General features: G+C 41.8%; 1 protein-coding gene across 7 annotated transcripts in view; it reads left to right on the forward strand.

The window, feature by feature from the left end:
- Positions 1-13,747, forward strand: part of LOC130290603 (rho GTPase-activating protein 20-like) — a 231,051-nt gene that overhangs the window by 201,554 nt on the left and 15,750 nt on the right. For all 7 annotated transcript variants that reach the window (XM_056538451.1, XM_056538452.1, XM_056538446.1 and 4 more), the window contains exons 9-12: positions 5,742-5,930; positions 6,666-6,841; positions 8,306-8,467; positions 10,597-10,706. In XM_056538451.1, the coding sequence (XP_056394426.1) occupies positions 5,742-5,930; positions 6,666-6,841; positions 8,306-8,467; positions 10,597-10,706 (637 nt within the window). The remainder of the gene's footprint in view (positions 1-5,741; positions 5,931-6,665; positions 6,842-8,305; positions 8,468-10,596; positions 10,707-13,747) is intronic.

The raw sequence follows: 13,747 nt of genomic DNA on the forward strand, positions 1-13,747 counted from the left end.
TTTTCAAATCAACTGATGCCTGAAAATTATATAGATTTGTGAATTACTTCTATTTAAAAATCTTAATCCTTCCAGTACTTATCAGCTGCTCTATACTACAGAGAAGTTTCCAGTCTGACCACAGTGCTCTCTGCTGCCACCTGTCTATGTCAGGACCTGTCCAGAGCAGGAGAGGTATGCTATGGGGATTTCCTTCTTCTCTGGACAATTCCTGACATGAACAGAGGTGTCAGCAGAGAGCACTGTGGTCAGACTGTAAAGAACTACATAACTTCCTCTGAAGCATACAGCAGGTGATAAGTACTGAAAGTAGTCAACTGTATAACTTTCTGGCACCAGTTGATTTGAAAAAATTAGTTTTCCACTTGTTTTCCACCAAAGTACTTGTAATATAGTTCTATCTGGAGACATTGAATGATTTTGATGCAATGTTGGATTTTTTTATACTGTAAAATACTGCTGCAGAAAATGTGCAGTGTTTCTTCAAATGACTTGAAATCAGTCTAGATCTACTGCAGATCAGTTACAAAAAATCTACAGAAAATCTGAAAGGATTTACATATCCGCAAAACAAATTTTTGATGGTTTTAGAATTTAGGCAAAAAGATGGCATCTGCAGTATTTTATTTTTTACCTGATATTAGAGTATCTTTTAGTTTTTAATTCAAGCTGTGAAAAAATACAACAAACTATTATTTAATAATTTGGGGAAATTCACCCAGATGTTTATGTCTAAAATATCCTAGGTCTACAGCTGGCCATACAACTTCAACAGCTATCTCACCTGTTTACCTGATTCATTGCTTTGCTGAGCGTTTACTGTTCCGAATGAGGGGAGGTTATTTTGCCGAGAATATAAGAATAAGGCAATTGAACTTCAACATGCCCTTCCTTTTTTCCCCAACATTTTCTGTAATGAGAGAGTTAGAAGGTCCCCATATACATTACATAGCTGACCGATCCTGCTGAAATCGACAGGTTCAGATAACTATTCTCTACATGAAGGGGGGCTTTAAAGTGTACCAGTCTGATCCCTTAAAAAAAAAATATATATATATATATATATATATATATCCAGTCATCGCCAAAAATGTTGGCACCCCTTAAATTTTTCTAGAAAATTAAGTATTTCTCACAGAAAAGTATTGCAGTAACAAATGTTTTGCTATACACAGGTTTATTCCCTTTGCGTGTATTGGAACTAAACCAAACAAGGGAGGAAAAAAAGCAAATTGGACATAATGTCACACCAAACTCCAAAAATGGGCTGGACAAAATTATTGGCACCCTTAACTTAATATTTGGTTGCACACCCTTTGGAAAAAATAACTGAAATCAGTCGCTTCCTATAACCATCAATAAGCTTCTTACACCTCTCAGCCGGAATGTTGGACCACTCTTCCTTTGCAAACTGCTCCAGGTCTCTCTTATTGGAAGGGCGCCTTTTCCCAACAGCAATTTTAAGATCTCTCCACAGGTGTTCAATGGGATTTAGATCTGGACTCATTGCTGCCACTTCAGAACTCTCCAGCGCTTTGTTGCCATCCATTTCTGGGTGCTTTTTGATATATGTTTGGGGTCATTGTCCTGCTGGAAGACCCAAGATCTCGGACGTAAACCCAGCTTTCTGACACTGGGTTGTACAGTGCGACCCAAAATTCGTTAGTAATCCTCAGATTTCATGATTCCTTGCACACACTCAAGGCACCCAGTGCCAGAGGCAGCAAAACAACCCCAAAACATAATTGAACCTCCACCATATTTCACTGTAGGTACTGTGTTCTTTTCTTTGTAGGCCTCATTCCATTTTTGGTAAACAGTAGAAGGATTTGCTTTACCAAAAAGCTCTATCTTGGTCTCATCTGTCCACAAGATGTTTTCCCAGAAGGATTTTGGCTTACTCAAGTTCATTTTGGCAAATGTAGTCTTGCTTATTTATGTCTCTGTGTCAGCAGTGGGGTCCTCCATGGGTTGCAAACTTCTTGATAATGCTGTGCACTGTGGACAAAGGCAAATCTAGATCTCTGGAGATGGACTTGTAACCTTGAGATTGTTGATATTTTTCCACAATTTTGGTTCTCAATTCCTCAGACAGTTCTCTTCTCCTCTTTCTGTTGTCCATGCTTAGTGTGGCACACACAGACACACAATGCAAAGACTAAGTTAACTTCTCTCCTTTTTATCTGTTTTCATGTGTGATTTGTATATTGCCCACACCTGTTACTTGCCCCAGGTGAGTTTAAAGGAGCATAACATGCTTGAAACAATGTTTTTTTACACAATTTTGAAAGGGTGCCAATAATTTTGTCCAGCCATTTTTGGAGTTTGGTGTGACATTATGTCCAATTTGCTTTTTTTCCCTCCCTTTTTTGGTTTAGTTACAATACACACAAAGGGAATAAACATGTGTATAGTAAAACATGAATAACTGCAATCCTTTTCTGTGAGAAATACTTCATTTTCTAGAAAAATTTCAGGGCTAACATTTACGGCCATGACTGTATATCTATATCTGTGTATATATATATATATATATATATATATATATATATATATATATGTATTTATATATTTGTTATTCAATACCTATACTTGACATGTACATCTAATTTTTATTAATTTTTATGCCTCTATCACCAATATTTACTATAAAAATCCCTCTTTTCATTAGCTCACAGTATTAGAAATGGTCTAAGGGAAAGGGGCGTGTCCCTCCCTTGTGATGGTGGGAGGTGATTGGTGTGTCTGTTCATGCAGCCTTGTCCATGAGTCATCTCTTGTCATAACTCATGGACAAGCCTGATGCTGCTGCAGGACTGGTTAGGATCCCAGTAGGTATGGGGACCCAGGGGCGGACCTAGAGCATTTGGCAGCTGGGGCGGACCCTTTGTTTGGCACCCCCCTCCTTAATTACATCCCCCTCCCTCCCCCCCCCCCCTTATTTACATCTCCTCCCCCCCAGGGGCGGACTGACAACACTCGGGGCCCTCGGACCAAAAAAAGGCAAGGGCCCCTGCAAGGCTCTGCAGCTCGTCAATGTTCTGCCACGCCCCTATTCCACCCAAATCCCCCACACAAAATAAACTAAAATTTATATATGTAAGAAACACTTTAACGTAGGTAAATTTCCATGACAAATAATACTGGTATACAAGGAGTAAATATATACCACCACACAATAACTGGATAATACCGCCATACTGTACTGAATAAAACCACTATACACAGACCAGTATACTATAAAGGATCTGTATAAGTGATTATATACAGGACCATATGGTGGTAGATATCAGCTGTACACAGGATGTGTATACCATATAAGTGATTACAGTTACATTTTGGGACTCACAATTACGTCTTTTCTGATCAGTGGCATCCTCTTTCCTTTTCTTCTCCGTCCAGATAAGACCGCCATGTACATCTGCAGGAAAAACATGTCAGACTCTGCATTTTTCCAGTGCCCTCCCCTCCTCTACATCATTTTTCCATCTATAGGCCCACAAACTGTAGTAATGCCCTCCTTGGTGTCCTGCACAGTAAAAGGGCATGTAGGTAGGTAGCCTGGTAAATAGGTAACTAGGTAGGTAGATCAGGAAGCCATATATGTAGTTAGGTGACAAGTTAGGTAGGTAGGGGGCTAGCTAGGTAGTTAGGAAGCCATGTATGAAGGCCAGGTATGTACATAGTTAGGTAGCTGGGTATGTAGGTAAGCAGTTAGGTATCCAGGTAAAGTTAGGAAGCCCCCCTTCCCTGTAGGTATAGGAACAGAGTTAACCCCCCTTTCTCCTTAGGTATAGGCACCAGAGTCCCCCCCACCCCCTTTCCCCATAGGAGTTAAACCCCTTTTTTCCCATAGGTAAAGGCAGAGTTACCCCCCCTCCTTTCCCCATAGGTATATGCAGAGTTCCCCCCCCCCTGTTCCCCATTGGTATAGGCAGAGTTACCATCCCCCCTTCCCCATTGATATAGGCAGAGTTACACCCCCCCCCCCATTGGTATAGGCATAGTTACCCCCCCATTGGTATAGGCATAATTACCCCCCCTCTTCACCATAGGTATAGGCAGAGTTACCCCCCCCCCCTTTCCTCCCCTTTCCCCATAGGTATATGCAAAGTTACACCCCCTCTTTCCCATAGGTATATGCAGAGTTACACCTCCCTCTTTCCATAGGTATATGCAGTTACCCCCCTCTTTCCCATAGGTATATGCAGTTACACCCCCCCTCTTTTTCATAGGTATATGCAGTTACACACACACACCCTTTCCCATAGGTATATGCAGTTACACCCCCCCCTCTTTCCCATAGGTATATGCAGTTACACCCCCTCTTTCCCATAGGTATATGCAGTTACATCCCACCCCTCTTCCCGATAGGTATATGCAGAGTAACCCCCCCATAGGTATATGCAGAGTAACCCCCCCCTCTTCCCCATAGGTATATGCAGAGTAACCCCCCCTCTTCCCCATAGGTATATGCAGAGTAACCCCCCCCCCCCTCTTCCCCATAGGTATATGCAGAGTAACCCCCCCTCTTCCCCATAGGTATATGCAGAGTAACCCCTCCCTCTTCCCCATATGTATATACAGAGTAACCCCCCCCCTCTTCCCCATAGGTATATGCAGAGTAACCCCCCCTTCCCCATAAGTATATGCAGAGTAACCCCCCCCTCTTCCCCATAGGTATATGCTGAGTAACCCCCCCCCCCTCTTCCCCATAGGTATATGCTGAGTAACCCCCCCCCTCTTCCCCATAGGTAGATGCAGAGTACCCCCCCCTCTTCCCCATAGGTAGATGCAGAGTAACCCCCCTCTTCCCCACAGGTATATGCAGAGTAACCCCCCCCCCCTCTTCCCCATAGGTATATGCAGAGTAACCCCCCCTCTTCCGCATAGGTATATGCAGAGTAACCCCCCCTCTTCCCCGTAGGTATATGGAGAGTAACCCCCCCTCTTCCCCCTTGGTATATGCAGAGTAACTCCCCCCCTCTTCCCCATAGGTATATGCAGAGTAACCCCCCCCCTCTTTCCCATAGGTATATGCAGAGTAACCCCCCCCTCTTCCCCATAGGTATATGCAGAGTAACCCCCCCCTCTTTCCCATAGGTATATGCAGAGTAACCCCCCCCCCCTCTTCCCCATAGGTATATGCAGAGTAACCCAACATCCCCCCCCCAGGTATATGCAGAGTAACCCCCCTCCCCCATAGGTATATACAGAATTGAGAAAAAAATGATGCTCACCTGATCTCCTCAGCAGCAGGGTCCTGCATCTTCTCCCCTCCACAGTACAGGCGTCGGATGAGTGACGTCATCGGCACCTGTACTGCGTGCTGCGTGGGGGCGGAGGTCACGTCTCCTCTGTGTAGCTGCAGATGCGGCTCACATACAGTATCGCACATACAGGAGAAGGCAGCGCTGTCTTCTGGGGATCTGGGACGAGTGTCCCAGATCCTCAGTAGTGGTGGCGGCGGCGGCGGGTCAGTCCGCCCCTGGCACCCCCCTTGTGAGTGGCACCCGGGCGGGACGCAACCCCCCCCCCCTTGGTACGCCACTGTGGGGACCCCTAGTGGTGGAATTTTCAGGAGATGTTTTCTATATTAAATATTCTAATTTTTAAACAACCATATTGAAAAAGGTATTTAATTTTCATCAATAACAACATATAAAAAGATTTTGGATCTGACAGTGACCATTTAAGTAGTAAACTTTATGTGGGCCATATGTTATCTTTTTTCTTATCAGGTCATGAACAACCTTACAGCATTGCAATGAACTGTGTCAGGGAATCCATGGACGTTTCTAGAGGAAGCAACAATAACATTCTCGGTACAGACAGTACAGAAGACATGTGTCTTGAACAGTTTTCTCAGGAAAGGCTCTGCCAGTTTATAATTAAAATGAAGCCGCAAGTTCCTCTGTATGTGAGAAGGGGTAAGGGTCTCATGAACTAGTCACTCTTGCTTTCATAAAGGAGTACTCTGCTCCTAGACATCATATCCACTATCCAAAGGATAGGGAATAAGATGTCTGACCGCAGGGGTCCTGCCGCTGGGGGCCCCCATGATCTCCGTGCTGCACCCCGTCCGTTTAGAGCATCAGGTCCGGCACCGGAGGCTCATGATGTCACAGCCACGCCTCCTCAATGCAAGTCTTTTGGAGGTTGTATGAGGGCCATAGGCTTGCATTGAGGGGGCATGGCCATGATGTCACAAGTGGACCGTGATGTCACGAGTCTCCGTCCCGGATCGTCAGTCACAGGGCACGGAATGAAGTTTGCTCCATGCACAGGATGTCTGGGGTGCCATAGTCGAGATCAGACATCTTATCCCCTATCTTTTGGATAGGGGATAGGATGTCTAGGGACGGAGTACCCCTTTAAGAATGGTAAAAACGCTGTCTCTAACAGACCATTGATGTTGACATCTAAGCCTCCAATGAGTTACTGATTTCTCTTCTTAGCTGTAAAAAAAACTTAAAATTAATAATATTCACTGAAAGAATCTTTATTTCTATATTTCACAGTGTTTGATCATATTTGCATGTTTCCTGGCTTTTTAATTCTATGACACTTTTATAAACCACTTTTCCTATTCATATTACAATTTAAATTGAATTAAAAAAAAATCTGTAATCCATTTCACATTATGTTTTTTTTTTTCTACTCAGGACCCACACAGAAGCACTGTCGAAGGAAAAAGTCACTAATAGACTGGGCTTTGAGACGGACCGGAAGCACCACTTTAAGTTCTGCTTCCTCACAGTCACCTCTTACTCCTCGCAAACTTTTTGGTCACTCCTTGTCATCAGTTTGTCATAACGGCAATCTACCCAAGCCCATAATGGTAAGAAAGACGGATTATATATTGTGTAACATAGGAAAAAAGGTTTGGTCTATTGAGAGTTTCCAAGACTTTTTAAAAGCATTTAAAAAGGACATCATCTTTCATAAAATGAAGTCCCTGAGCAAGTGGGTGGAGACTAGCTGCTATAATGTTTCATATACACATGGAGGGACTACTATTTTATTATATATTAAAGGGGTTATCTGGCAGAAAGGTTTTTTTTTAGAATAATGCCCAGGCTGACAGCTAGAAAAAATTTAACTGTACATACCTTCCACACTTCCCCAATATCTCCAATAATGCTACTCCTAATCTCCGGTGCCACAGCAGTGTCCCGTCTCAGCTTAGGATTGGCAATGAGTGGCAATTGACGTATTCGGCCCAAGCCCGGTCTCAGATATGCTCCTCTTCCTGGCTCCGGGGACCAATTCCTCACGTTGCCAATCAGCCAATCACTAGTTGTGGATACTGCTGTGGACAGTGATTAGCTGAGTGGCAGTTTATGTATTGAGCCCCAGTACCTAGAAGACGAGAGCACCAGAGACAGGGAGCAGGGTTATCAGAGTGCAGTGGGGGAGAGTGGAAGGTATGTACAGCTTGGTATGTTTATAGCAGTCAGCCTGGGCATCTTTCTTTAAAAAAAACAAAAACCTTCAGCTAAGGTAACCCGTAGGAGGAGCAACAGCATGGATGACATTACAGAGCAGTAATGGTCAGTCTAAGAACAGAGGTGATTGGGCCTTCTAAGAACAGGGGTGATGAACACTCACTACAAGCCACTCCCCAAGCTGGCCTCTCCTTAGACCTCTATTGTCATCTTTAAAGAATACCTGTCATCACTAAAACTTTTTATATGTTGTTAATTAATGTATTAGAAACAACTTTCTAATACCATGTCATTAAAAAATATATATATATTTAGAAATTTATTTTGACTTGTAACAACAGACCACTAGGGGTTTCCCTACATGCCCTGGCCGCAAGTCTCTCATAGAGTTCAGACTCATGCATTAGTATAATAGTGCAGACTGGACACTGACGAGCACAGTGAGCCTGTCAATCAGACAGACGGGAGCGAGTGCCGTGCACGCTGCAGTGAGCAAGCTTTGAAAGAGGATTATGAAGGAAATACTGGGCAAAAATGAAAAAGAAAAACTACGGGGGGCAGGTAATGAAGAGGGCAACATACCAGCAGCAAAATATAAAGCAATGGAGATGGTGGCAGGTACTCTTTAACCTAATACATCAATGAGCTCATCAAGGTTTGATCTCCTAAGAAGATTAGAGATAGCGGGGAACAATGCACATCAAGCTTAAACAACTATTTAAAACCCAACAAATATTACAGTTCATAACTGCATCACAACATTTTTCCATATTTGCTGAATTTCATTGCAGAATTGGAAATTGCAATGTAAAGCTTATGGTGCGTTTTCACCCTTAATTTTACTCTGAATCCTCAAGGATATGCTTCTACTATTATATGAAGAAGGACCGCACACTAGGGGAATTTTCAGACGCTCAGCCAATGCCAAGACATGCAAGGAGCTTAAGGAGAAGTTGATCTCTGGGGACGAGGTCCATATGGATGGAGAATCTGTCTTTGTAGCAGCTGCAGTGATCACGGTACATGATTGAAACATTTCTTAGTGTTTAAACAATAAGTGTTCTGTGTATGTCAGCTCGCCAAGGAAAACAAGTCCAAGGGTATGTTACAGAAATGCTTTACGCAAACACCACAGTCATTCCGACAAATGCACAATGCAAACAGAAAAATATGCTTCTTATATTTCTATGTATAATAGAGGTTGGCACACTGTGTTTATTTAATTTTTTTTTTTTTTTTTTTTTAAGCAAGACCCAAAAGCATGGTTTACTGCTCTTACAAGTTCCACACAATAAAAGTATACATTTTGGAAATAGACTGAATGCAGTCATTAGTAGACAACAATCGGTCCATGAACTCAATGTGGGATATTTATCATTGGCTTTACACCACTTTAATGTTCTAAATGTCCCTGAAAATGTTGCGACATTGCATTTTTTGCGCAATTTTTAGTGCAATTTTCGGTAGAACATCTTTCAAAGTTGTCTACTGTTTGGTGCACCATACACCACTTTTTGTAGGTGAGCTGTATTTATTTTCTGTGCAAAATAAATTTAGAAGTGTTTTTTTTTTTTTTTTTTTTTTTTTTTGCACAAAGCCTACTTTTTTTGCGCAAACCTACACCACCTAATAGGACACATACAAATGTGTCTATGCCAGAGCACAAAGCTGAAATCAATCTCTGCAGCCCACTGGTTCCTATAATTGTGTAGAGGTCCTGTACACAATTTAGGTAAATTTTGAGGAACTGTGTAAAAAAGACACCAAGCAAACAGGGGTAAAATCTCTACTACCACCCCAACATTGATAAATGTCCACCATTGGGCCTGCCATAAGTTCACTGCAGTATATACATTGGCAACCCTGAGGTATGTCAATATATAGCTCATGGCGTAAATAGAGCTTAAAAATCCAGATTTTGCCTTATCTTTGATAAATTTAAGACCTTGGAAAGTATATTCTGGCTGCTATTGTATTTTCCAAAAATAAAACAAACAGATAAAATGAAAATAAGAAGATGGGGCCATAGCATATTTAATTTGATTAATTACAAGATGGGGTAAAAAGATCAGAAAATAGCTCTTGGAAGGTAGTTGTCTACTAAAGGGGCTTTCTGGGACTTTTTTACTGATCGTCTATCCAGGATAGGTCATCTATAGCTATCAGTGGGGGTCTGACACTTGGCACCCTGCCAATCAGCTGTTTGCAAAGAGCACAGCACCTGCATACACAGTAAAAAGAGGTAAATCAGCCAGCCAGAGGCGGAACTTATAGCTACAGGGCCTCATGTGCCAAGAATAATACTGGTCTCTTATGGGGCAGATGGGCTTTGGGGCCCCTTTAGGCACCAGGACCCCAATGTGACTGCTATAGGGGGTCTATAGCTACACCCATTCAGCCAGCTGTGTACATTGTGTTATGGCTGTGGTGTGTTACTGCAGCTCAATTCCCATTTATTTTAAGGTAACACTTCAAATGTATCAAGTTGAATGCTTCCTGCTCTGCTCTTTACAAACAGCTGATCGGGTTGGTGCCAGGGGTCAGACCCCCCACAATCAATCAATTTTCAGAAAAGGAACCCTTTAATAATTCAATTTTTACTTAGGATATTAGTGTTTAGTCCAACCTGTGTGTGGCCCCAGCAACTAGTGACATCAGGATAAGGTTAGGTTCATACTGTATGTTCAACACATTCAGACTTCTTTAAACAGCTGCCAAAGAGGAACCTTCTAAAACTAAGAGCTGTTTATCGTATCTTTATGTGCCATAGCAGCTCACCGACAGTTGGGTTAAACAACCAGGAGTAATGCTATGTTCTCTATTGGTCTTCTAAACTTTATGATGATAACCATGAGGATTTCATTTTATACAATGTATACAATTAATGTATACTCAACTCTATCCTGAGTTTCGTGTTGTGATTCTGGGCTGTATTACTAGAGCAGAAGTCATTCATTATATTTAGAAAAACAGCTTTTGAGTTTTTTGTTGGCTTTCTGTTACTCAGAATGGACTTTGTGCAATGACTGACTGCACATATAGGATATTATATAAGAAAATATGATAATACAGTCCTTTTTATACGTGTGTGTCTGATAACTTCCCTTCTATTGAACTGACCATCATACCACATGTATATTTGATTTAGGATTTTCTACGCAATATTCCTGACAGTATTCTATCCTCAGACATGCATGGACTTTGGATGGAGGTTGCAGAAATTGAGGAACCTGAATATAAGATTAAAGTCATAAAAAGGTCAGTTTACATCAAGCGACCATGGTGGGAGGGGAGGAGGGATTTTGTAGGACTGATGTGTCACACCCTAGTGTAACAACACTGGCTAGTCGCTGGTTGGCAGAACTGTGCTTCCCTTATAACAGTCCTTTCTTGGCTTCCAACTGTGGTTCCCAGTACTCAGATGCCCCTAGGATTTACAGTAATAGAACAAAAGAAAGGGGGTTGTTCTGCCTTAATGAAATGCTTCCCTCTACTTTTATTTATTTGTTGACTGTCCATAAAACAAAAACAATGGACCTCTGGAGAATTGGGCCGGTTCACAAAGGGCGCTGGGAGTCGTTTAGGTGAAATGCAAATTAATTACCCACAATGCAACACGTTTCGTGGTAATACTGCTTCCTCAGGCATGCCTGATTAAGCGGTATTACTGCAAAACACGTTGCAATGTGGGCAAATAAATTGCATTTTACCTAAACGACTCCCAGCACCCTTTCGGCCCAATTCTCCGGAGGTCCATTGCTTTTGTTTGCTGCACATGAGGCTTAACGCGGCTGCAGGGTCTCGGCAATTGCTTATCTGCTATTTCCAATGTTGTACTTGGCTTGTACAACCCACATCGGTAAGCAGTTACGGATTTGAAATTACCATTGTGGCATCTAACTATATCACACCACGGAGCGCTGTATGTTCTCTTTTATTGGAGTTGTCCTTCATAAAGTATTTTACGATTTCCCTGTCCAAGAGCATTCCTATGAATTAGATACATAAAAAACTACTCAGACAAAAAACCTGAAAACCCATAACCAGACTCGATGCTAGATAGTTGTTTCCACCAAATCAGGACACAGCACTGAACCTCCTTAGTAATACAGGGAGCCAGTCACATGTAACCAACTTTGTATACTAGGATGCATGGACATTAAAACCTGCCACACCAATTGCTTGGTTTTTTAATTGTTTTTCAACGGGGAAGAGCACAGTGCTAGTAATGTGCTGAAATGTCATCATTTTAGATCTGTTAAAGGGGTTATTCAAGAATAGAAAATCAGAGGTAATTTCTTTCCAAAACTGCTCCGCGTCTGTCTCCAGGTTGGGTGTGGTTCTGCAGCTCCGTTCCATTGAAGTGAATGGAGCCAAGCTGTAAAACTACACCAAACCTGGAGACAAACGGGAAGCGGTTTTTGAAAGAAATTACCTCTGTTTTTCTATTCTTGGATAACCCCTTTAACCCCTTAAGGACGCAGGACGTAAATGTACGTCCTGGTGAGGTGGTACTTAACGCACCAGGACGTACATTTACGTCCTAAGCATAACCGCGGGCATCGGAGCGATGCCCGTGTCATGCGCGGCTGATCCCGGCTGCTGATCGCAGCCAGGGACCCGCCAGCAATGGCCGACGCCCGCGATCTCGCGGGCGTCCGCCATTAACCCCTCAGGTGCCGGGATCAATACAGATCCCGGCATCTGCGGCAGTTCGCGATTTAAATGAACGATCGGATCGCCCGCAGCGCTGCTGCGGGGATCCGATCATTCATAACGCCGCACGGAGGTCCCCTCTCCTTCCTCCGTGCGGCTCCCGGCGTCTCCTGCTCTGGTCTGTGATCGAGCAGACCAGAGCAGGAGATGACCAATAATACTGATCTGTTCTATGTCCTATACGTAGAACAGATCAGTATTGGCAATCATGGTATTGCTATGAATAGTCCCCTATGGGGACTATTCAAGTGTAAAAAAAAATGTAAAAAAATGTAAAAGTAAAAGTAAAAAAAAAGCGTAAAAAACATTTTTATAGACATATTTGGTATCGCCGCGTGCGTAAATGTCCTAACTATTAAAATAAAATGTTAATGATCCCGTACGGTGAACGGCGTGAACGAAAAAAAAATTAAAAAAGTCCAAAATTCCAACTTTTTTAATACATTTGATTTAAAAAAAATTATAAAAAATGTATTAAAAGTTTTTTATATGCAAATGTGGTATCAAAAAAAAGTACAGATCATGGCGCAAAAAATGAGCCCCCATACCGCCACTTATACGGAAAAATAAAAAAGTTAGAGGTCATCAAAATAAAGGGATTATAAACGTACTAATTTGGTTAAAAAGTTTGTGATTTTTTTTAAGCGCAACAATAATAGAAAAGTATGTAATAATGGGTATCATTTTAATCGTATTGACCCTCAGAATAAAGAACACGTCATTTTTACCATAAATTGTACGGCGTAAAAACAAAACCTTCCAAAATTAGCAAAATTGCGTTTTTCGTTTTAATTTCCCCACAAAAATAGTGTTTTTTGGTTGCGCTATACATTTTATGATATAATGAGTGATGTCATTACAAAGGACAACTGGTCGCGCAAAAAACAAGCCCTCATACTAGTCTGTGGATGAAAATATAAAAGAGTTATGATTTTTAGAAGGCGAGGAGGAAAAAATGAAAACGTAAAAATTAAATTGTCTGAGTCCTTAAGGCCAAAATGGGCTGAGTCCTTAAGGGGTTAAAGGGGTATCCCAGGAAAGAACTTTTTATATATATATATATATATATATATATATATATATATATATATATATATATCTATATCAACTGGCTCCAGAAAGTTAAACAGATTTGTAAATTACTTCTATTTAAAAAAATATTAATCCTTCCAATGCTTATCAGCTGCTAAAGTTGAGTTGTTATTTTCTGTCTAACTGCTCTTTGATGACACCTGTCTCGGGAGCTGTCCAGAGTAGGAGCGAATCCCCATAGCAAACCTCTTATGCTCCGGACAGTTCCTGAGACAGACAGAGGTGTCAGCAGAGAGCACTGCTGTGAGACAGAAAAGAACAACTCAACTTCAGCAGCTGATAACTATTGGAAGGGATGCAGGGATTTATTCTGACTGCCATATTTGGAGTTAGGAAGGAATTTTTACCTCTAGTATGAGGGTTTTTTTGTCTTCCACTGGATCAACTCAGTGGGGACTCATTAGGGTTATAGGATGAACTTGATGGACTCTGGTCTTTTTTCAACCTTATGAACTATGTTACTATAAAATATGTAATAGAAGTAATTTACA

This window comes from Hyla sarda, chromosome 9 (assembly GCF_029499605.1).
Source record: "Hyla sarda isolate aHylSar1 chromosome 9, aHylSar1.hap1, whole genome shotgun sequence".
Classification (NCBI taxonomy): Eukaryota; Metazoa; Chordata; class Amphibia; order Anura; family Hylidae; genus Hyla; species Hyla sarda.